The sequence below is a fragment of the Phocoena sinus genome, chromosome 20 (assembly GCF_008692025.1).
Source record: "Phocoena sinus isolate mPhoSin1 chromosome 20, mPhoSin1.pri, whole genome shotgun sequence".
NCBI classification, from domain to species: domain Eukaryota; kingdom Metazoa; phylum Chordata; class Mammalia; order Artiodactyla; family Phocoenidae; genus Phocoena; species Phocoena sinus.
Genome location: NC_045782.1, coordinates 38,014,472 through 38,038,757, shown reverse-complemented (window position 1 = coordinate 38,038,757; position 24,286 = coordinate 38,014,472). Strand labels below are relative to the sequence as shown.

The window sequence follows — 24,286 nt, the reverse complement described above, 5'->3', positions numbered from 1 at the left end:
GCAGGCTTTGAGATCACCTCCACCACGCTCTCAAGCTGCCTGCTCCTACCTCCAAGTTGGCATACGTGACCATCTACCATCGTTCTCTGTTCTGGGGTCCCCCCATAACTGTAGACTCAGAAGCTCTGAGTCTGAGTCTAGCATAACCCAGACCCAGAGTCGGCATCAAAACTCCCAGGCACCAAAGATGGTGCTGGTGGAGTGAGAGAGATCAGGTGTTTCGGGGAGACAGAGGAGGAAGGAGGTGGAATTGGGGGGTGGGAAGGGGCTGCAGAGGAGGCAGAAGGGGTGGGAGGAGAGGAGAGGGCATAGGAGCAGGCGTGTGGGGTGCAGGGTCGGAAGAGTAGCCCTGGTCATCAGACCATGGTGCTGAGGGTAGAGGAGTCCTCAGAGTGCACAGGCAGCGCGGGGGCCCGCTTGAGGGGACGTCGGGTCCCATCCCGGTTCTCCCACACGTACTGGGCCAGATAAGCCACCACCAGCACCAGCCAGCCCCCCATGGTGACCAGCAGGGCCACGTCGGTGCTGTGCCGGGCCCCGCCCCGCCCCGTCCCACACAGCTCTTCCTCCTCGACCAGCGGCAGGAACTCCTGCCCCACGAGGTCTGATCGGGCTCCCGGGCCACAGACGATGCCCGTCTCAGTGCCTGGTGCCAGCCTCACCCGCTGAAGCACCTCCCGCAGGGCACAGTCGCAGCGCCACGGGTTGGCAGACAGATTCACTTGGATCTGCAGCCCCACAAAGGCCTCCACGGGCACCGAGGCCAGCTGGTTGGCAGAGAGGTCGAGGTGGCGCAGCGTGCCCGCCAGGCCCTGGAAAGCGGCCCCTGAGACATGGGCAAGGACATTATGGGATAGATCCAGCTCCTCCAGGACAGGCAGGTGCTGGAAGGCCCCAGCCGGCACGGATGCCAGCTGGTTGGCATCCAGGTAGAGCTTGCGGGTGTCGTTAGGGATGCCGGTGGGCACAGCCCTCAGGTCTGCCTGGCTGCAGCGGAATGTCCGCTCCCCAGCTTCTTCTGCCACGTAGCAGCCCTGGGGAGCCAGCTGGGGGCTGGGCACAGTCCCCCCTGTGCCTATCACCAGCAGCAGGGACAGGAGGTGACCAGCTGGTGGGAGCATGGCCACAGATTGGCATAGTCCTGGAGTGAAGTAGGATCTGGGGAAGAAAAAGCCCCGTAAATGAAGAATGAATCCAGAGAATTCCATTCCCACGGCCAGCATTCTCTTCCTGAAGTCCCCCTGTGGATTCCTTTTGGGCCGAGGCCTCTCCTTTGGGAGCTCTCTCAGGCCTGGGTGGCTTTTTTGCTTCTTTGGGGTCCAAGACTCCTTATTGAGCCCTTTGGGTAGAGGGTCCCCTGGGCCTGAGACTCTTCTAGGGTCTCTTTGATTCTGGAAGGCTAATCTATGAAGTCTCTTGGTCCAAAGCCCTACTGGTCATTCTGGGTCTGGGGGCTTCTCAGTGTCTGCTTCTGCTCATGTATTGATTTCCTTCATTGGAATACAGGCTTTTCCTGCCAGCCTACCTGGATGGCTGCCAGATGGGCCAGGTAGGCCCCAGAGAGCCCGATCAGCAACAGGGCTTTGCAGCATCCAGCTAGGCTAGGTGATTCAGGCCCCAGCTTCCATACCCGTTCACCCTTTCTCCTGGAACGTCTGCCCCTCTGCCCGTCCCGGCTTTGTCCTCTCCGCCCCACTCTTCCTCCCTGTCCTCTCCTTCCTCCTCCCAGCCTCTCACCCCTGTTGGTGGGAGAGCCTTCTCCTGCGCTGCCGTCTCCCCGGAAGTAGCCTCCCTGCTGCTCAGCTCTGGAGACCCGGTTCCTCCTCCAGAAGCCTTGCTCGCTCGCTTGTAGCTGCTGGAAGTTGGGGGCTGGGGCCCAAGAGTGTTGGGTTTCCTGGCATATGACTCCAGGCCCCAGGTGTCGGATACCTGAGCCATGGCCTGGCCAGGCGATGCCAAGAGAGGGCAGATCCCGGACCCTGATGAGCTCTGCCTTGGGAAGACTGGGCCCCAATTCCATTCCCTGCCTCAGGCTCCCCTTCCAAGGCCTTGACATGCTATCCTCCATCCTTCCTCTCCCAGCCGGGGCTAAAACTCTGCCTCTTAGAACCTCTGCCCTCTGCCCAGAGCCTGGCTGAGCAGAGGGATCCCTGCTTGGCAGGCTTGGGGGGCAGAACTGGGGTGGGCCCCCTCTCACATCCACTGTCTCCTGAACTCATCTCCCTTCAGCTCCATACCTCCCTTCTGCCCTCCTACAGTGCACCGTCTCCCATGGTGAACAAACTTTCCTCAGCCTTTTCCTTGGAAAACTTGTCTCTCTCTCTGCAGAGGACCTCATCTCCTGGCTCCTCGCAGGGTACCCGACCTCCTTGCCTGGCAGGGGGCACTGCGTTAGTTCTCTGCACTGTTGGTAGACTGCCCCTCAAGGAGTTGGAAGGGGTTCTTCAAGGTTTCTGAAGTCCAGTACAGTCATCTACAAGTTTTCATGCTGATTTTCTGTTCTGGATTGGAGCTGACTCAGATTCTCTTAGTTTGCTGGGGCCTTGAGCTCCCAAGTTGGTACTGTTAACTCTCCTTCAGGCCCGGGAGCCAAGGAGGGCTTGTACGACTTATTCCCCAGGGTCTTTTGATCCCTACCATCACGTGCATCCATGCCACCCCATCACACCACCCTTTTCTAATGTAAGGGAAGGGAACAGAAAACTGGGTGTCACAGAGATTTGCACAAAGGAGACTGAGGTCATACGCTGTGGAGACCTTTCTGAGAAGGAAAACCTTGCTGGATTTTGTAAGAGACTATGGGTGACCAGGATCCGACAACAGAAGTGAGGGCCCAGTGCAAAATGAAAATGTGGGGCTCCTTTATTCAGAACTGTTAAGAATTTCAAGACAGCAACAACAGCACATCGTAAAACCGGGTGCAGGGCCCTTCTGAATGCAGGGCGTGAGGCCCTGTGGGACTGCACAGGTCGCAGGCCGCTGAAGCTGGCCCTGTAGGTGACCTTTGGACGAGCAATTTCAGACGCGTGATGGAAGCCAGAATCAGAGGGTAGGATACTAGATGATGTTATCTGTGGGCATGTATTTACCACTGACTCATTCTGGTGACATCAACAGGGTCACTTCTCAGACTCCCATTTGTCCAAGGAATCAGATAAGACACACTTTTTACATCTGGGCAGAAGTGAACATTTTGTCTGTGGTTTCTTGTTAGTTAGGCCAGGGACTCTGCCACTAAATACTTGGGAGTCCATTTTGGAATTGGGCCTGAAAGCAGAAGAGGAAGCACACGGAAGCCTACCCCTCCCACTGCTCTCGTGTCACACTGGGCAGGGGCTTTAACTAAGGCACAAGAGGTGAGTTATCTCCTTCTCCGACTAGGCCAGCTACGAGGAAAGGGTGGGACTGGGGTTTCCAGCACAGCAGCTGCTGGAGAAGTAGGAAGTCTGCTCACCTAGGAAGGTCCAGCTGGCTCATGGACGTGGTACACTGAGGGTGGTTCAGTGCAGTGCTCAGTAGAGAAGGGAGAACAGAGAGGAGGGAGGAACCACACTCAGGACGGTGCACAGTGCAGACTGGGGGTTGACAAGGTCGGAGCAGAAGTTCTTCCCTGCCATTCATTCATTCATCCATTCGTTCAGTGAGGGTTTCCTGTGAGCCCCATGTTATAAGTAGTACCGTGCTCAAGATTCAGCCCCTGTTCTGAGGGTCTCAGATGGCTGTGGTTAACCCAGTGGTTCACCCAGTCTGCACATGAGAATCACTTGGGGGAGCTTCTGAAATTAGTTATGCTTGGGTTTACCTGGACCAACTTAGTTAAAATCTCTGTGGGTGGGGTCTAGGCCCTGGTGCATTTTAAAAAGCTCCCCAGGTATTTCTAACGTGCAGCCTACGTTAAGAACTGCCGGTCTAGACAAGTACTGTTGGCGGGGACACTAACAGCATCTGCCTGGCCCCCTCTGTCACGTCCAAGGCTGAGGAGGCCGAGAAGCTGGCAGGCCGTGCAGCGGTGGAGAACCACGTGAGGAATAACCAAGTGCTGGGAATTGGGAATGGTTCTACTGTTGTCCACGCTGTGCAGTACATAGCTGGAAGGGTGAAACAAGAGAATCTGAACCCCGTCTGTATTCCCACTTCCTTCCAGGCCCGTCAGCTCATCCTGCAGTATGGCTGAACTCTCGGTGACCTGGACCGACACCCAGAGACTGACCTCACCATGGATGGTGCTGATGAAGTAGATGTTGATCTCAATCTCATCAAGGGCAGTAGAGGCTGCCTGACTCAGGAGAAAATTGTGGCTGGCAATGCCAGTTGCTTCATCGTGATCACCAATTTCAGGAAAGATTCAAAGAACCTCAGGGAATCAGTAGCACAAGGGGAACCCCCATCAAGGTCATCCCGATGGCCTATGTCCCAGTGAGCCGAGCTGTGACCCAGAAGTTTGGGGGCGTGATTGAACTTCGAATGGCCATCAACAAGGCAGATCCCTTGGTGATGGATAACAGTGAGTCCCCTGTTATCCATAGGAACAGAACTCATATGGATGAGTTCCGTTCTGAGAACGCATTCATATGTCCAATTTGTTCATAAGTCCAACAAAGTTAGCCTAGGTACCAGTTAACACAATCGGCTATATAGTACTGTACTGTAATAGGTTTATAGTACTTTCATACAAATAATACATAAGAAACAAACACAAAAATTAAAACGTTTTTAATCTTACAGTACAGGACCTTGAAAAGTACAGCGGTACAGCACAACAGCTGGCATACAGGGGCTGCATCGAGTGAACAGGCAAGGAGAGTTACTGACTGGAGGAGGGAGAGGAGGTGGGAGACGGTAGAGCTGAAGGATCGTCAACAATAGGAGACGGAGGGCAAGCTGCAATTCCACTCATGCCTGATGTCGATGGCACAGGTTCTGATTCCTTGCTGGATTCAATTCTATCTACCCTCTTGAAAAAATGATCCAGTGATGTCTGGGTAGTAGCTCTTTTTCTCTCATCATAGATGACATGGTAGCACTGGATTGCATCCTGAACGGCAGCTGCAACCTTCGTGAACCTTCCTACGTTAGGGTCCCGTGCTTCAAAACTAACAGTGCCTCCTCAAATAAAAAAAAAACCCCTTGCCATTTCTTGCATCCCGACTCTCTTCGGTTCTTTAGGTACTTCTTCCTCTTGTCTCTCTTTGTCCTTTCTCTGGGCCTCCAATTCCACCAGGTCTTCGTGAGTGAGCTCCTCATGTTGCATAGCAACAGTGCTGTACAGTAAAGTACGCAAAAGCACAGAGGATGCACGCACGTGACAATGTGCGCCAGACACGTGAACCAGCTTGTGTGACTGGACACGTGAACGCACGTTCGCATCTTTGAAAGTTCGCAACTTGAAGGTTCGTATGTAGGGCACTTACAGTAATGGGAATTTTATCCTGGACTGGAAGTTTGACGGGGTCCACAAGTGGAGTGAAGGGAACACAGCTATCAAAATGATCCCAGGTGTGGTGGACACGGGCCTGTTCATCAGCATGGCGGAGAGAGTCTACTTTGGGAAACAGGACGGCTCGGTGAACATGAGGGAGAAGCCTTTCTAAAGTGGCCCTGCAAGAGCGGAGTGTGTTCCCCTCACGTCCCCAGGCCACCGCCGAGGCGGACATGCCTCTCCAGGAGCCTTTGCCTTAAAGTATCTGTGCCATGTAGACAGCTTGGCAGGGTGGGGGGTTGAGGGTTAAATCCTGTCCTCTGAGTTATTGTTATTAAATGTCTTTTTTAAAAAGAGAAATACAAACATATATATTTTTGCTGTTAAAAATACTCAGTTTTTTTATAAAGTAGAACTTGATTTCATGTTGTATATGGACCATTTACCAAAAGAAAGGAGGACTGTCTTTTAAACTTTTAACTTGAGGCTACTGGTTAAGCTTCTGAATACTGGGTTTGCTGAGACATGTAAATCAAACTTTTCTTTAAACTGGTGAAATGAAGGGCGCAGCCAGCAGTGATTCCCTGATGCCTTACTGGAAACACTGGATTTGTTTACTTTTCTGCCACACTTCTGTTTTCAGTTTTTGTTGCGATTACACACAACATGTTTTAAGATGTGAATTCCAAAAGTCTGGTGAGTGTAGTGGCGTGGCACTCGTGACGCAGAGTATGTAAACTATCGAGGGAAAATGTGGGAGCTCTTTTGCTGAGATGAGGGGGTTCGTTCAGACCCCTCTTGTTGGAAGCCATTGGCCAGGAATACTTGCCACTGCTGCCAACCTACTGCTGTGAGCAGCCTTTCAAAGACTGTGTTTTTGTTGTTAATATGTTTTTCGTTCCCTTACTACTCAGCCATAGAAAGGAACGAAGTTGGGTCATTTGTAGCGATGTGGATGAATCTAGAGTCTGTCATACAGAGTGCAGTAAGTCAGAAAGAGAAAAACAAATATCGTCTATTAACGCATAGATGTGGAACCTAGAAAAATGGTACCAATGAACCTATTTGCGGGGCAGGAAAAGAGATGCAGATGTAGAGAACGGACTTGTGGACACAGGGGGTGATGGTGAGGGTGGGACGAATTGAGGGAGTAGCATTGACATATGTACACTACCATGTGTAAAATAGATAGCTAGTGGGAAACTGCTGTATAGCACAGGGAGCTCAGCTTGGTGCTCTGCAATGACCTAGAGGTGTGGGATGGGAGGAGGGAGGTCCAAGAGGGAGGGGATATATATATAGCTGATTCACTTTGTTCTACAGCAGAATCTAACACAACATTGTAAAGCAATTATACTCCAATAAAAAAATAAAATATTTTTTTGTTAGTTGCATGGCATCAGAAGTTGTTACCTCTTTATGTTGTTTGAGGGCTGAAATAAAACAGTGTGGTGCCATTTTGAAAGAATAAAAAAAAAAGAACTGCCAGTCTAGAGGGAGACATGGACGTGTGGACACACGTCTGCACAGTGCCTTTAATGTGATGTCTGCCAGAACCAATGTGTGAAGCCCAGAGCTGTGAAGCCCAGAGAGAGGTTAAGTCACTGTGGCAGAATCTGCTGGTGTTGTCGGGGGAGGGGGGGGCGACATTTTAACCTCTACCCAATTAGGGCTTTTCAGGTGGGCTTGGGAATTAAAGTATCATAAAATAGGTGAACAGTAGAAAAGTGTACACATTTATATGTCTTGGAGGGGGAGGGATAAATTGGGGATTTGGGATTAACAGATATACATTACTATATACAAAAAAGATAAACAACAAGGTCCTACTGTAAAGTCCTACTGTGTGTGTAACTGATTCACTTTGCTGTGCACCTGGAACACTGTAAATCAACTTGACTTCAATGGGACTTCCCTGGCGGTCCAGTGGTTAGGACTCTGTGTTTCCACTGCAGGGGGGCCCGGGTTCGATCCCTGGTCGGGGAACTAAGATCCTGCAAGGTGTGTGGCGCGGCACCCCCCCCCCAAAATAAATCAACTATACTTCAATTAAAACATTTAAAAAAAATTTATATTAATGACACGGGAGCCCTCATAAGGAAATGAAGACCTAGGGAAGTGGTAAAACATTAATACTTTTATACTAGGTTGAATAAAGAGCAGTGATTATAGCGAAGTGACTAAAATATACAGGGAGCTTAAAGGAAGGGAAAAACTATTTTAACAAGACCTGTTTGTACAGAATTCTCTTGGCTTTGATTCTCCATTGAAAAATGTTTCTTTTCTCCCCATACGGGGAGGGCATCTTTCACATGGGGGTTTGGTCTCCTGTTTTCTGGAAGAAAAGGGGAGATTAGAATGCTCTTCTTGCATCTGCTCAAAATAATCCTTAAGCCCAAGTGGCATATTTTGAGGTGGTGTATTTTTTTTTTATAAATTTATTTTATTTTTGGCTGTGTTGGGTCTTCATTGCTGCACGTGGGCTTTTCTCTAGTTACGGCGATCGGGGGCTACTCTTTGTTGCTGCGCGTGGGCTTCTCACTGCAGTGGCTTCTCTTGTTGTGGAGCACGGGCTCTAGGTGCGTGGGCTTGCAGTAGTTGTAGCGCACGGGTTTAGTTGCTCCGCGGGGTATGGGATCTTCCCCGACCACGGCTCGAACCCGTGTCCCCTGCATTGGCAGGCGGCTTCTTAACCACTGCACTGCCAGGGAAGCCCCTGGGGTGGTGTATTCTGCCACCCTTCAGTATCCATTCTCAAGCTCCTTCCTTGATAACACACACTGTTTGGGGAGTAGCAATGTGCTCCGTCCCTCATGACAGAGCTGATTGATTGGTCCTCTCAGTTTGTCAGAAATCTCGTCCACTTTCCCAGACACCTTGGCAGCTGGGCATGGTCCACTGTGATCAATGACGTCTAAACAGAAGTCTGTTAAAGGGGTTTCTAGGACAGTCTTTGATTGGCTCATAAAAGAGGGTGGTTTGGGCCCTCCCCTTCTCCGTACAGCTTTCTTCAGGCTTTGAACATGAAGGGTCAGCTACAGTCTTTTGTGACCTTGAGGCAGCAAAGCCGAAAGGAAAGGTGAAGCGTATCACTGAGACATTGGCCTGGATATTGCTGGGCTGCTCAACCGACACAGGCAGCTGCCCACCTCTGGACTCACTATGTGAGAAAAACAATCTCCTGCTTCTTTCAGTGCTTCTCAACTTGGCTGCACATTCGAATACGGGAGGTTTTGAAAATTACGGATGCCTGGGTCCACCTCAGAGATTCTGATTAATTTGATGTGGCATGTGTACAGTGATGGGACTTTTTAAAGATCCTTAAGAGATTCTGATGGCAACCTAGGGTCACAAAAATTCCTTTGCTTGGGTTTTCTGTTGCTTTTAACTGAGAGCATTCCTACCTGATACACTAACTTTTCCAGGATGTTAGGGACGGCTTTACCAAGGAGTAGCATTTGAGCTGGGTCTTTAAGGCTCAGTTCATCAGATGAAGCAGCAGAGTATGTGCAGGGTCAAGGGAGCGTGAGAAGGCTTGGCTTCTCCTAGACAGTAGAGCAGAAGGGGTGGTGTCAAAGGCTGCAGTTAGAGTGGGAAGGGACCAGGTCCTTGTGGCCTTATACACCATGTAAGATTTAGGACTTGGTTCTATGGCTGATGGATTGACAGCTATTTTTTTTAAATAAATTTATTTATTTATTTTTGACTGCATTGGGTCTTTGTTGCTGCGTGCAGGCTTCTCACTGCGGTGGCTTCTCCCGCTGCAGAGCATGGGCTCTGCGCCACCAGGGAAGCCCGATTGAAGGCTTTTAAAATTACCTTTGACACTTGGATCGCGTTGCTGGCTGTGTGAGGGATGTATTGGTGGAAGAGAGACCAGTTACTGCAACAGTCCAGGTGGGAGGTGATGAGGGCCTGGGTGGACGCCAGAACGTGGGACTGAAGGAGCTATGCCTGGTGGAGCCCAAGATCATCAGACATTTGTGCCACTGGGCACATCCCTTCCCAATTCCCTTGGGCCTTCGATTCTCTGGACCTCATGGCCTCTGAGATCCCTGCCAGCCTGATGTTCAATGTGTCTATGATGGTGGGACAGGGAAGAGGCTGAGGCACCGTCAGGGCCTGGCTCCCAAGTTCAGGGTCCCAGAAAGTAGGTCCTTCAGGCCCCCACCCTGGGGCGACTGAGTCACAACTCCTTCCTCCAAGGGGAGTAACTCCATGCCCCAAAGATGTGACCTTGGAAGGAAGTTCAGCAGGCTTCTAGGACCCTATCTGCCTGATGTTGGAAGCTCCCAGATCCAGCATGGGTAGAGGGGTGTCAAAAGGAAAGCAGGAGGGCTGGCTACTTTACCCATCATGTCAGCCAGGGACCCATCTAACGCCAGTGTCCTAGGCAGTGTGGACTGGAGGGGCAGCAAAGGCCTCTGCCATTCGTGTTCCTTGTGGAAACTGACAAAGCTGTATACACCTCCTGCTCCCATCCTCTAATGTACTCTCTCATTTGTTCAACACACACCTCCTGGGCTTCTTAGGCATTGGGGATGCCGAGAGAAGTAGAACAGCCCCCAGACAATGGTGAAGATGGATGTGAGCACAAACACAGCCCCCTGATAGCCTAGGGTGGGTCCTAGTTGAGGTGTTTGCAGGCGTCAGAGGAGCCTAGAGGAGAAGCAGTGGATTCTGTTTGGACAGTTGGAGAAGGCTTCACAGAGAAGGTGACAAGTGAGGGGTGGCCTTGCGGGACAAGTAGGAGTCTACCAGATGGACAAAGGCATTGTAGGCTGAGACACAAGCAAGAAAGGGTAAGGTGTGTTCTGAGAATGGTTAGGGGCTTGGTGTGACTGTAGTTTGGGATGTATGGGTTTATTACCTCCCTCAGCTAATGTTCACTGAGGACTCAGTATATGCAGGAAATGCAAATATGAGTAAGAAATATGAAGCAGGCAGCCTCCAGGGGAAGCGGATGTGTAACAGGTAACTTGAATACAGCACCCTCAGTGTAGGAGAGAAGTCTTTTTAAAAAAATATTATTTATTTATTTACTTATTTTTTTAAATTTTTGACTGTGTTGGGTCTTCGATTCTGCGCGAGGGCTTTCTCTAGTTGGGGCGAGTGGGGGCCACTCTTCATCGCGGTGCACGGGCCTCTCACTATCGCGGCCTCTCTTGTTGCGGAGCCCAGGTTCCAGACGCGCAGGCTCACTAGTGGCGGCTCATGGGCCCAGTTGCTCCGCGGCATGTGGGCTCCTCCCAGACCAGGGCTCGAACCCGTGTCCCCCGCATTAGCAGGCAGATTCTCAACCACTGCGCCACCAGGGAAGCCCAGGAGAGAAGTCTTTACGAGGCACCTGTGGAAACATGAGGGACTCATGGTTGGAGGAGTGTTTGTGTCCAGGATTGACTTTGGGGAGAAATGCCACTGCTTTTTGTGTGACCCTCGGCAAAATATTTAAACTCACTGTGCGGCAGTTTCCTCATTTGTAAAGTGGAGACAATAAAAATACTTACTTTGCAGGGCCGTTTTAAAGATTAAGAGAGCTTATGTACGTAAAAGCCTTTGCCCAGTGCCTGGAACACAGCAAACGCTCATAATGTTGGCTGTGATTGTCACTGAAGGAGGAGCTGTGTTAGGAAGAGGAGGAAGCTGATCTGGGGCAGTGACCGCCCAGAATTTCTAAAGAGGTGAGGCCTGCTAAAGGTGGAAATGCGATTGGAAGGATGTGAGGGGAGCTTTTCCTGAAGCTACTGTTTTTATATCCATTGCCCTTTTGATCTGTAATATTTACAGTTTTCTAAACTGGTTTTATTTCATGAGAGAAAATCTCAATTGTCTGTATCAGAGAATATGCAGATTGAGGGGTTCCTAAAGAACAGGCCGCTCTTGGTTCCCAGAGGGAGGTTCTGGTTCTCTGGCCTTGGCTCTGGCCCTGGAGGCCCTGGCAGGCTTGACTCTTTCCCTCTGCAGCCCAAAATAGCTAACCACAGGGCTGGGCGAGGGGAGGAGAGCGGAGTGCCCACTGGCAATGCTGCCCGTCCCGGCACCTCCTCCTGTTTCTCATCAGCTTGGTAACTCTCAGTGCTCTGTCTGCTCAGCATCACTGCCCCCTCCCTTCCGCCGCCACTACACGCCCATGGTACCCCCACCCAAAGAAAAACAACTGCCAATGAAATAAACAGCTCCTTGCTTCGTCGCACTTGCTCTGGGTGTGACCTCAAAACCTCCCCTTCGGGAAGTGGGGAGGTGAGGTGGGGGGAGCCGGAGGGTAGCAGGAATGAATTGGAGCGGAGTAGGAGGTGGTAAGAATGGAGGGGTGCCATTCATTCCCCCAGGAGTCAGAAGAAGGGGCTCTGTTTCTTGATGCCCCACCTCCTCACTTCCCACCACTACCATCACCCCAGGAATGTACTCCCAGCTTATTACCCTGCCCGTGTTTGCTATCTTGGCCCACACAGTGTATCTGTGGCAAGCAGAGGCCACACCACCCTGCCAGATGGAAATACCCCAAGGCTGGGAACACGTCTACTTGAGCAGACTAAGGAGCTCCCAGAGGACAGGGAGAGCCTGCAAAGGTGACTCACTCTGTTTTAAAAACACAAACAGTTTTCATAAAAAATTTAAAACGAATAATCTCACATTACACAAAGTTTGAAACTAGAGAATGAAAAAGATCACCCCCAAACCCTCCATCCTAACACAAGATCTGTTTTTATTTTATTGAATTTCCACAGCCTAGTAAAGTAGATGCTCAAATATCACTCAAATGTGGAACGGATTAACAAAAGTTGATACATATATAGAGTACTCACTATGTGCCAGGAATTGTTCTAAATGCTTCACACTTAATGACCCATTTGATCTTCACAACAACATGAGGTGGGTATCACCATGATCATCAACATCCTTCATTTTTAGGAACTGCAGCACAGAGAGGTTCGGTGACTTGCCTAAGGTCACACAGGTGGTAACTACAGGAGATGGGAGTTGAACCCTGGCAGTCTGGGGCCAGGATCTTACCAGTGTTACTCTATTTTGTCTCATCATAATTGTTAATGCATATGCAGGTTTATAAAAACTTATTATGGACAATTTCAAACAGAATCTCATGTTCCCCTCCCCCAGTTTCAATAATTATCACCTCATGGCCCAACTTGTTTCTTTTATTCCCTTCCCCCATCCCCAGCCCGGATGATTTTGAAGCAAATCCAGTCATCATATCATTTCATCCACACATATTTTAGTATTTATCTCCAAAAGATAAGGAGGTTATTTATTTATTTTATTATTATTATTTTTTAATGTATTTATTTTATTTTTGACTGCATTGGGTCTCTGCTGCTGTGCGCAGGCTCTCTCCAGTTGTGGCGAGCGGGCGCCGCTCTTTGTTGTGGTGTGCAGGCTGCTCATCGTGGTGGCTTCCCTTGTTGCGGAGCACGGGCTCTAAGCACGGGGGCTTCAGCAGTGTGGCACGCGGGCTCAGTAGCTGTGGCTCACGGGCTTAGTTGCTCTGCGGCATGTGGGATCTTCCCGGACCAGGGCTAAAACCCGTGTCCCCTGCACTGGCAGGCGGACTCTTAACCACTACGCCACCAGGGAAGCCCGAGGTTTTTTATGGAAAAAATTACCACAGTACCATATCATGCCTTAAAATGTATATTTCATTAAGATCATCAATTTGAATAGTTAGTATTCAAATTTCCTCAATAATTTAATAAAATATATATATTTTTAAAAGTTGGTTTGCTTGAATGAGGACCCAGATAAGGCTTTTGGTTGACAGATTTCTTAATTTCTTTTAAGTGTAAGTCTCTCCCTTTCCTTTTTTTCTTCCAATTTATTTGTTAATGAGGGAATTGTGTTTGTTTTGCTGACTGCACCCCTGGAGAATGCTCAGGTTATATACATATATATTTTTTTGGCCGTGCTGTGGGGCAGGGCTTGTGGGATCTTGGTTCCCTGACCAGGGATTGAACCCGGGCCCACGGCAGTGACAGCCCCAAGTCCTAAACACTGGGCCGCCAGGGAACTCCCAGCTCATGCTATTTTGTATCCTGATCTTTTCATCTAACTTAGCAAACATTTTCCTATACTGCTTATTATATGGCTTCCTACTATGTCACCCAATGGATATAGTACGATTATTTTTTTCTTGGGCATTCGGGCTGCTTTCAGTTTTCCATTGTTATAACTAACGTTGGACTAAAGATCTTCACGCATAGTGCATGGTACGTACTTCCTTAGGATATGCTACCAGAAATGGAATCATGGCTCTGAGGCCTGAACAATCGTTCAGCCTCTTGGCACAGATCGCCAAGTGTTTGTCCAAGGGGTTATGCATCCCCAGCACCACACAAGAGTGCTGTCACTCATTCTAAGTACTTAGGCCTATTCAAGGCTGAAGGATGTTTGGTGAAGACATGATAATTAAGAAGGCAGAGAGCTAGAGGAGAAAGATGATGACAGGGACTCAGGCTAAATCAAACAGAAAGTGATCTACAATTTACCACAAACCTAGAGTGAGTCAGTACTCTGTTCATTCCTGTTGTGAAAAATAAAAAACAACAAACCCTTGATAACAGGAGCTATTAATAGGGCATGGCATGTCCAATAATCTTTCTGTTAAGACTATGCATTAGTCAGACCCTTATTTGAGACATGGATCCAGTCTGGGTCACTGAACTTCACAGAGAGTGAGGAAACTGGCAAAGATCAGAGAGCTTGATCAACTTCGGGGAAGACGGAAGAATCCCAGAGAAAAGTCGAAGGAGACAAGTAGGCTCACTTTGGGAAAAATAAGAGACTTTTTTTTTTTTTTTTTCGCTGTACGCGGGCCTCACTATTGTGGCCTCTGCCGTTGCGATGCACAGGCTCTGGACACGCAGGCTCAGCGGCCATGGCTCACAGGCCCAGCTGCTCCGTGGCATGTGGGATCTTCCCGGACCGGGGCACAATCCCGTGTCCCCTACATCGGCAGGCAAACTCTCAACCATTGCGCCACCAGGGAAGCCCAAGAGATTTTTTTTTTTGCCTCAATACCGGGGAGGCTTCTAAGGAAAGGACAACTCAGTTTTTGCTTATTTCTTCACAAGGCTGACTGTAAGGAAAGGGGCCTCTCCCTACCAGTAGGAACTTCTGTAAGACACAGCAAAAATTTTTCAGACTCTGGGGTGACCATTTAGGTCTTGGGCTGAGTGCTCTTGGGCTACTGGCCCTGGAAATATTCGAGAAGCTGCCTGTTCTGCTCTGAGTGGTTCAGATACCCACCTGCTTTGTGCCCACTAGGTGCCTCTGGGGGCCCCACTCCTGCTTTGTGACAGCTGTTCCCTGGAAGCTCCCTTGGGGAGGGGTGGGTGAGGTCGCAGAGGAGTGCTCCCCAGGTTCGCTGGGCCAGCATTCTCCTTTTTGTCCTCTCACCTTCAGTGTGTGTTTACAGCCAGTCAGATTGGCGTGTCATGACATCACCTGACCCGCTGCTATTCCAGCCCTGTTGTGCATAGAGTGGACTTAGAACCTGGGTCGGGGAATTGGAAACTCCTCAAACAAGGCACTTTTGGTGACACGGAGAGTGGGAGTGACCCAGGAGACCTCAAGAGTCGTTTAGTTCAACCTCCTACAGCAACAGCTTCCTACCACGCAACAGTTGCTATACATACATTCTTCTGAATTCCCACAACCTCGGAGGTAGGTTTTCACAGGTATGGAATTGGAGATTAAGACAAGTTATTTGCCCAGGGTGACACTGCTGGTGAAGCAGTGCCTGCTAAGTCTACCTGACAGGAAAATCTGTGCCCTTGCCTTTAGAGCCTGCAGAGGTGAAGAGTGCAGATCCGAGAGCCTCCCACCCAAAGCCAAACAGCTGACCAGGGGCTGGACTCAGGGTCTTGGCTATTCATCAGGTCGCCTTCCCAAGTCCTCTTCCAACTTCTAATGTGGGGAGGCCGAGGATGTGACCTGGCCCAGGCCAGCCTGGGTCAGGTGTAACTGAGGAGCAGACAGGCTGTGGACTGCATTCTCTGCCCTCCAGACTCTCATCCTAAGCAACGTTGTGAAAAACCCGCTTCCAGGAGGGCCCAGCACCGGCTGAACCAGTCGATTTCTGGAGGGCCAGGGCAGAGGCAGCGAGGTGTAGATGAAAAACTCTGACTTGAGGTCATTATTTCTTGGGGGGACCCAGCCGGGGGTTGTGGCAAGCTACTTAAAACTCCAAGTTTCCTCGCCAGCAAAACCGGCAAGAGTAAACCCCACAAGCAGCGCGCAGACGCCGAAACAGGTATTGCTATGCGCCAAAGCGATACCATCTGATCTTTGTTTCTCTTGCTATTGAAAGCTCCGTGCGGCCCCAGCGAGGCCTGGGCTGGAGCAGGGGTTAAAAAAAAACTACAACTCCCAGGAGGCGGCGGGCGGGCCGGCGCTGGGCGGTGACGTAATGGGGGCCGGCGCGGTTCGCTGATTCGGCCGGAGCTGCCAGCGGGGTGGCTGCCGCCGCGGCTTATTACAGCTGCTGGAGCAGCAGCGGCCCTCGCCCCCGGGCACCCCTCCCGGGCCTCGAGCTCCGGCCGCGCACGGTGAGTTCGGACGGGCGGCTTCGGAGTGGCCAAACCGGGAACCTCCTGGGGCTAGAGGCGGGACGGGAAAGGAGGTGGGGGCTGCTGGGGAGGCGCCCGTGGCTGGAGGGGACCGGGACAGGGTGAGCGGAGGTGGAGGGGGTGCGTCAGCCGAGCGGGGGGCGTGGGGGGGCGTGCATCAGTCGAAGGGATGCCCAAAGGGGAAAGTGCGGGCGGAGGCCCGGGATGGGGCGTAGAGGAGGAGTGCTCGGTCTGGGGGTGGGGGGCGGGGAGAGGCTGGGCTTCGGGGATAAAGGTTTGTTCGCTTCCAGGGCTGGGTGAACGCGTGGGGGTGGGGGTGGGGCTCCGGACCGGGCCAGGCTCCGAGTGCAAGGTCCCAGGCTGGGGAACGGAGCGGAGGCTCCCCACTTCGGCTTGAAATCCCACTCAGAAAACCCCAACAATAGTGAAAACTCCGCCTCCTCGCTTCACCCTCTCCCCGTGCTAGTGTGGGTTCCCTCCTGTACTCGCCGGTTTTCCATTCCCACCGCCACCCCGAGTCCGGGAGGCAGAGCCGGAGCTGCGAGGTGAACGACTGTGGCCCTGCGGGTTGCGGGCTGGGCGGAATGAAAATGGTATTGTGGCGTGCTGCCAGGGACTCCCCGTTGGCGTCCAGGTTGCAGGCTTTGTGCTCCTCAACCCAGAAGGCGAAAGATTTGCTGCCCTTACTTGGGGGAGAGATTAGGAAGCGCTCACCTGGCTGCTGGCACTGTGGTCTCGGCTTAGGTGTCTGACAGACTGGCTAGGCAGAGATATTTGTATGCGGAGCCAGAGGGGAAGGGAGGGAATTAGTAGGAAAGAGTTACCAGCAAGAAAGTAGTTAACAGAACAAAGTTGCTGCAGGCTCTGGTTTGAGGCAGGTTGTGAAACCACATCAGGGACTGACACAGGCAGCCACCTGCCAGCTGCCAGCGGTGGCAGCAGAACTTTTCAGGCTCAGCGGCTGTGCGCCTACTCTATCTCCAACAGCTTCTTGTCTCCATTTCTCCCCTTCTGGGCCAGGGGCAGTTGGTTATTTCACTAGCGGTGGTGATATGTACCCTTAGTCACACAAAAGTCTCAAGAGTGCTTCTTGCTTCCAGTCTTTTTCTTAGTTTATTGACCTCTTCTGTTTTTTTCTTTTTTTGGGGGGGCCTCTTTTGGGGGGGTGGGCTCCTGAGATGTTTTGTTCTCAGGGCACTTAGTGTTCAGGCAGGAAGAAGCTTCCCAGGGTGTCATTTAAGTCATAGGTCTGGGCCCCTCCTAGACTCATCAGGCTTCGTTGGATGCCCTGATACAGCCAGAAAGGAGTGTAGGATGATCTGGAACTCAGCAAGGCTCTTAGCACTCCTGGACAAAACACTAGGGAGGGCTAGAGGTCTAGCTACTGCTACACCCTTGAGGGTCTAGGTTAGGGAGAAGTGGGGAGGGGTTAGCAGTTTCTGGTCAACTTGGGGAATTCTTTCTCTCTCCTTCGTCAGTAATGAAGTTCTTCAGAGCCCTCACTTCCTAGCCAAGTCTCCCCGACCACCCTGTCCACCAGGTGGAGGCTTTTGTGCAGTAGGTGTCCCAGGAGCTCTGTTAGGGTAACTGAAGCCCTAAGGCCCTGGGAAGGTAAACACCTGAGCCACTCCTGGTTTTCTAGTTCCTTGGGTTTCTCTTAGGTCCAGTGATCCAGCCTAATGGGTTGAGCTGGTGGGCCCCAGGAGCATCGCTACTTTTGGATGCACCCTGGGCCATCTCGTGTGTTTGTATGTTGGGAAAGTGTGTTGTGGGTCACATTTCCCCTGAGGTCTTTAAGCTTGGAGCCATCTGAAAGGAGGAAACTTGTTCCCATTATCCTGGAAGTAGGGAACTGATTCTTGAGAATCGGCTCCTTTGCAGACTCTGTGATCCTAGCCAGAGATAGAGGGCAACCGATTCTGAGGGGGTTTGTTGCAGCAGGGTGAGGGAGGTGACCTTCTGGGCACTTCCAGGATGCCCTCATCTGTATCCCCAGGAAAGATGGGGCTGTTATCATGGTGATGACCTTAGGGTCTTTATCAGGCAGGATCTTCCCTCAGCTAGGGAGGAGAGCCAGTACAAAGGTGCCATCTGTCCCCACCTCCTGCTGGTCACAGGGCCCTCAGGGATCTGGGGACAGCTCAGCTCTGGACATGGGGCTGCTCGTTCCCCTCCTTACCTGCATCCAGGAATGCAGCTGGGCTGCATTGTTTCATGAGCATCAAGGGCAGCCCTCCTGGTTCCTCCTGCTGCAGGGCTTCTGCCCTTAGAGCTGGGCAGGGGAAGGCATGGTGCTAACTTACACCTGGAAACAGGTGCTGGGAAAGGAGGCCCAGGTGACGATGGGTGGGCAGAGAGAAAAGGGGGGGGGGTAGGAGAGAGGCCACAGGTGTGGTTTTGTATCCCTGGGAGAGGTATGTTGATGTGGGCTCCAGCCACCCGTGGGAGCTGTAGATGTTGGCTATGTTCTCTATCCTTGCCTCTCCTCTGGTGGGGAAAAGGGCCCTGGTAGTTTGGCAGCAAAATGGGTGGCATCACGAGGGTTAGCCTGAGTGGCTGCCAAATGGATAAAACATCTGGATGGGTTGTTCTGTGTCACCAAGAAGGCAGCTTCCAGGTCTGGGCAAAGTTTGTCTCTAGTCTGTTTTCTCTTTTCTTCCCTTTCCCTCTCTTTCTACCCTGCCAGTCATACCCAGGATTGGAGAATTAGGGGAGATGGGTAGAAGCAATGACCCCCAAACATTTTATCCACTACTGACTGTTCTCATCTCCTTTTATTCCTTGTAACGGGAGGGCGGGGGGCTCAGGGGTGGAGGTGTCTTATATCAGACCCTCAGCAAGACGGAGTCCAGCAGGGGTTATGCTGAGTGATTCTTAGGGCACAGGCCTCTTCTCCCCTCCCCTGGGCTTCGTGGAAAGAGGACCCTCTGGAGGGTGAGATTGCGGGATGGGCAGTGGTTTCTTTACTCTGGGGCTCCATGCCTCTTGGTGACCTATCCACCCAGGCAGTCCCAGTGCCTGGAAGGGCACTGTCCTGATTGGACTGTGTGCGGAGCAGCCTGGCGTTTATCCCAGCCCAGCAGTGAGAAATGAATAGAGTTAAGTCTGCATGGACTTTCTCTGGCCTTCTCGCTTGAGAATCAGAATGGTAGACCTGCTTGGAGTTCTTGGGGACAGCAGAGCCTCCTTCCCTGCAGGATTTGGAGGGTGTGAGAGGGCAGGGAAAGTGGTGTGACCTGTCTTACCTGTGCTGCTTGTTTGCAGAACAGTGGCAGGAGAGGGGCAGCAGGATGAATGTGGGAACAGCACACAGCGAGGTGAACCCCAACACGCGGGTGATGAACAGCCGCGGCATCTGGCTCTCCTACGTGCTGGCCATCGGGCTCCTCCACGTCGTGCTGCTCAGCATTCCCTTTGTGAGCGTCCCCGTCGTCTGGACCCTCACCAACCTCATCCACAACATGGTGAGGACCTGTTGCTGCCTGCCTTTGGTGGGGCTGGGGAGGATGGGAGCCCGCCAGACATGGGCCAGACGTCAGGGTGACGTGCTGACGGCACGTGTCACCAGAGCCCAGACGCCCACCCTCTTCTTTCTGCCCCACTCCTCTTTATTGGAATAAAATCTGCAGATATGTCCACTCTTCTAGGATGTGGTGACTTGTGGACCTGGAAGATGGGCCACGGAGAGCTGAACTAAGGGCCCTAAAGAGTCCAGGGGACCCAGGTCCTAGTCTGGGGCAGAAATGCCTCTTTCCCGAGTTAGGATCTCAGAGCATCTTTTCCTCTTGCCCCTCTCTGCTCCCTCGCTACCTGCTTGCTCCCTGGTATCCGGTGGGCAAGCAGGGGCCTCGTTCCTTCTCATCTGCTTGCCCCCTTCCAGCTGGCAGGCACAGGGAGCCTAGCCCTGGGCTGGAGGGGTGGCGTCTCCATGCTGGTTCTGTGGCTGACACCTCCCCGGGAGTTCTCCTCATGCCAGGCTTGCCCTCTCATCTGGTGGGTCCCCTTATTTTCTGGCCAGGCTCCCAGCTCCTCCCACCTGACCTCCAGCCCGCATCCCCCTGCCCAGCGGAGGGGGTTCCAGATCACCAGGAGCCCACGTCTGTGACTGGGGCGGAGGAGCTGAGCTGGAGGGCCTTTGGCCTTTTGCATCCTCTAACAAAGGCCCCTCCCTCCAGGGCATGTACATCTTCCTGCACACGGTGAAGGGGACCCCCTTTGAGACCCCAGACCAGGGCAAGGCGAGGCTGCTAACCCACTGGGAGCAGATGGACTATGGAGTCCAGTTCACGGCATCTCGGAAATTCCTGACCATCACACCCATCGTGCTGTGAGTGCCTTAGGGAGAGGGGGACGCCAGCAGGAAGGCCAAGGCCTGGGGGACCCTGGGGCCCTGCAAGGCTTAAACCCCTCGCCAGCTGTGGCTCTTGGCATAGGAATGAGCAAAGGAAGGAAGGTTGGGGTGTGCCTGGGTCTCACACTGGGCTCAGGTTTGCCTCCCTGGTCCTGTCTTTCCTCGGTTGGGGCTTTCTTCCTGCCAGTGAGTTTGGCCCATGGGCTTGGGGTAGAGCAAGGGGACTGGGTCAGCAGGGGCTTCTTCAGCTGTGCGGATCTTGCCACCCTACTTCTGTTCGGGGGGGGGTCTTTCCCATAACTCCTTGGCTGTCAGGAATCTGCCTCCCCCGACCAGGGAGTGAGGGAGAAAGGCATCTTCCAAACAGCGTCTTATACCTGCCCCCAACCTTCCCCACCCAGGTACTTCCTCACCAGCTTCTACACGAAGTACGACCAGATCCATTTCATCCTCAACACTGTGTCCTTGATGAGCGTGCTCATCCCCAAGCTGCCGCAGCTCCATGGAGTCCGGATTTTTGGAATCAATAAGTACTGAGGGTGCAGCCCCTTCCCCTGCGTGGGATGGCAGGGGAGGGGTAGAAGCCTGTGCTGTGACGCTGAAGACAGAAGGAGCCGCCGGGTACCTCCAGAGCTGGGGGTTGAGCCTCTGGGCCCTAGTTTCCCCCTCACTTCCCACAGTAGCAGACTTGAAGTAGTTTGGGGTGGGCCCCCCCTCCGGGGCTCTGACCCCTCCTGATTCTTTTGATCTTTTCCTTTTGCCTCATGGGGGTGCTCCTGGAATGGGCTGGGCTCCTGGGCTGAACACAGACCTATGAGGTTGGGACAAGAGGCCAGGGAAGCCCCCTGCTCGCTTGCGCATCCTTGACCTGCTAAAGCACTTTAACCCCCGTGAGCAGGGCAGAGGGAACGGTACAGCTTCTAGTTTGTTTCACTTTAATTCTTGAGTCTTTAGGATGACGCTTAGTGTGTGCTTACACACACGAAACAGTTGTGTGAGAGTGCCTCGTCCCTCTGGGTAGAGAATTGTCTAATTCAAGTCAGACAGCTCCCGTGCAGCGCCCCCCGGGGTACTAGGTGCGGGTGGGGAGGGTAAGGAGATGTGGGGGGACGGGGCTGAGTGTGCATGGCCTGGTCCCAGAGGTGGGGGGCCAGGGCTGCAGCCTTCTGGCCCTGGTGGAGTTGGGGAGGGGGCTGGGGGCAGGGGTGGGGAGGGTGAATTGAGACTGAAAACAACGGGGCCGCAGAGCAGCGGGGATTCGTGTAAGATGCGAGGTGGGGTGGTGGGGGGGAACAGACCCAACCTCATTCTTTGGGAAGTGGTCAGGGAAGGGGGCAGTCTTGGAGGGTCACTTACCCACAGCGTGGTGGGGGTAACGGGAAGGGAGGCTGCTATGGGTTTGAAGCTCCTGCGTTGGCATGAGGGGGTGGAGATGGGTGGAAGGGGCCTGTGCGTCATTGTAAGCACAGGTCCAGTTTGACGGCCGTCTCTGCGGTGGTGTGAGGGCCGCGGGGACGTGGGACAGACATGATGAATGGTGGGGCCCTTCTGCAGCCCTTCACCCGGTAACCTCCTTGTGCAGACTGTGCTGGGGCGGGGCCTCTCGTGTGGCATGCACCTTTGGGGCCATCAGGCCACCTCCAAAGGGGTTTGGTGGGCTGCAGAGTCCCGCATGGTCCCTCTCAAGCGGGACAGCGGCAGGCGCAGGGAGTGACCTGCAGGGGCGGGAAGGAGCCGCCTTCTCCCCTCCCCAGCCTGACTGGGGTCCGTGTTACTTCTGAGAAGGTGTGGGTGCCAGGGCGCTGAGGGAGCGGTGGCAGCGGCGGTGGTGGCGTCACTGGCCCTGTTTTCTGCATCCTGGTCCCCCCAACCCCCGCCCCACGTATCATAAGGAACTTTGACCTCAAAATCTTTCTAAGCAAAGTGTGTGAATAGGATTTTTACTCCCTTTGTACAGTATTCTGAGAAACACAAATAAAGGACAGTGTGTTCCTATTTCCCCTGAGTTTGGCCTCTGCTTCCTGGAGGGGGCGGAGACGGGCCAGTGTGGAGCATCAGTCTGACCCTCTGCCTGGATGGTGGGAGGGCCCCTGGGACCTCTGCTTTTCCTGCTGCCTCCAGCAGAGCAAGCTGGAGGGGCTGGCGGGGAACTGGCAGAGGCAGTAAGCCGGCCAGAGAGCAGCATTTTGCTCTGGGACTTCGCCTGGCTGGTCCTCAGACAGAACTTACACCTCTGGGCTTAGCTTGTGACACAGCCAGGGAGGAGGTCAGTTCAGCAATGGCTTCATGTAGAAGGCAGAGCCCCAAGGGGTGCCCAGTCCTTTCCTCTGAATTCCTGCCCTGTTTCACTTCTCTTCCTTGCCTTGGAGGGCTGCATCTCCTCCTGGCCTTTGTGTCTTCAGAGGAATCTTCCTGCTTCCTTCTCCCCACCATAAGCATGAGTGGGAGGGAATAGGACTTACTGAGGCTCACATGACCAGGAGAGGGAGGAGTCTTTACAGCACATTCAGTGCAGTGTCATCTGTATATCTGTCATCTGTGTATATCTGTCAATCATCTGTGTATATCTGTCATCTGTGTATCTGTCATCTGTGTATATCTATCATCTGTGTATGTCTGTCATCTATCTCCCACCTGCTCCCTGGGTCCAGGAGGAGGGAAGGGTTGGTTTCTTACCTTTGGCCTGTCTGCCTCCACCCTAGCTATAATGTGGCTTATCTAAAAGCCTGAGAGGTGGGGCACTTAGCTTTCCAGTTTTTTTGGGGTTTTTTGTTTTTTTTTTCAATTCCTGTATTATAATTTCCTGAGACACAGTGGCCAGGAACCGTGCAGAGATCTTACACAGAGGGGACTCTTTCAACCTCCATTTTTGGTGAGTAGCTGAGGACAAAAAAAGAGGTGGGTGGCCCCTGAGATGGACTGTGGGCCTTGGGCACAGCCTTTCCATATAACCAGATGAATTCCTAGGTGGGGAGTGAGTGGAGAGTTGGCCACCATGATGGGGGCAGGGGCAGAGAAGGGAGCATGGGTGAGTAGGTGCCTGGGCTAGCCAGAAGGGACTTAGGGGAAGGTGGCCAGGAAGACTGTGAGGGGTGATCTGGCCTCAGGAGGGTGACAGAGGAGCCTGAAGAAAGGGAAGGAGATGCGGAATGATTGATGGAAGGGGAAAGAGTAAGAAGGATTTGGAGGAAAGAGAGCCCGAAGGGTCCAATGTGGTGGGGACACAAGAGCTGCTGCTGAACTGAAATGGGGGAGGAGCAGCTGTGTCAGGCTGGCCCTGTGGTGGGCCCGTGGAGGGTCCCGCAGGGCAGGCAAGATGGAGACAAAAGTAGACCAGGAGAGGGTGAAGGGGAGAGTGGGTGGAGGGAGATGCCCCAGGTGGGGTTTTGGGATTCATTTTATTTTACCAAGTATAAGGGGACCCTTCAGAAGTTGACCAGAAACTGAGGAGACAGGACTTGGGGGTGGGGGGCTGTCCAGAGCACCTAGCTCCAAGCCACTCTTGAGTACAAAGGTAGAGTACTACCTTTTCTCTTTTGTTTCCTTCTGAGGCCAGTTTATGACCATCTCACTGGGAAATGGTTGGTAGGGGCAACCATCCAACTGCCTTGCAGAACAGGAAAGTGGGGGTGGCCCAGGGGTCAGAGCGAAGCGAGTCATCTGTTGCGGTTGGTAATGTGAGGTCTGGCAGTCATGCCCCTCATCTCTTCCTGGGTCCTCTTCATCAGCACTGGTGAGGGTCTGGCTGGGGATGGTGAGCCTACCTTCCCACCCATCAGGCCCCTCTGAACAAGGGGCAACTCTGCTGTGGGAGATGCAGAAAACAGATCTCGCTTTCCTTCTGGGCAATCACCACTCCAGCTTTCCTCCAGAAAGTTTCCACAAGGGGCAGAGGAGAATCCAGCATTTGTGATGGCCATCCCACCTTAGTGT

The 24,286-nt window shown here is 52.6% G+C and overlaps 2 protein-coding genes and 1 pseudogene across 4 annotated transcripts; 2 read left to right on the top strand and 1 right to left on the bottom strand.

The window, feature by feature from the left end:
- Window positions 1–356: 356 nt before the first annotated feature.
- On the bottom strand, window positions 357–2,795 carry LRRC3C (leucine rich repeat containing 3C). The gene is made up of 2 exons (XM_032615098.1): window positions 2,725–2,795; window positions 357–1,158 (listed from the first exon to the last, which is right to left on the bottom strand). The coding sequence occupies exons 1-2, from the start codon at window positions 2,742–2,744 to the stop codon at window positions 357–359; spliced, it is 822 nt and encodes a 273-aa protein (XP_032470989.1). The 5' UTR covers window positions 2,745–2,795.
- A 3-nt stretch (window positions 2,796–2,798) lies between these two features.
- Window positions 2,799–5,591, top strand: LOC116746182 (annotated as a pseudogene).
- A 9,372-nt stretch (window positions 5,592–14,963) lies between these two features.
- ORMDL3 (ORMDL sphingolipid biosynthesis regulator 3) lies at window positions 14,964–22,358 on the top strand. Of its 3 annotated transcripts, none has more exons than XM_032617841.1 (4): window positions 14,964–15,097; window positions 19,267–19,466; window positions 20,178–20,329; window positions 20,755–22,358. In XM_032617841.1, exons 2-4 carry the CDS (start codon window positions 19,293–19,295, stop codon window positions 20,888–20,890), a joined length of 462 nt encoding a protein of 153 aa, XP_032473732.1. In that variant the 5' UTR covers window positions 14,964–15,097; window positions 19,267–19,292; the 3' UTR covers window positions 20,891–22,358. The 3 variants fall into 3 exon arrangements, with proteins under 3 accessions (XP_032473732.1, XP_032473731.1, XP_032473733.1); XM_032617840.1 differs by lacking the exon at window positions 14,964–15,097 and adding an exon at window positions 15,855–15,981; XM_032617842.1 differs by lacking the exon at window positions 14,964–15,097 and adding an exon at window positions 15,882–15,981 and having other exon boundaries at window positions 19,272–19,466.
- Window positions 22,359–24,286: the final 1,928 nt, after the last annotated feature.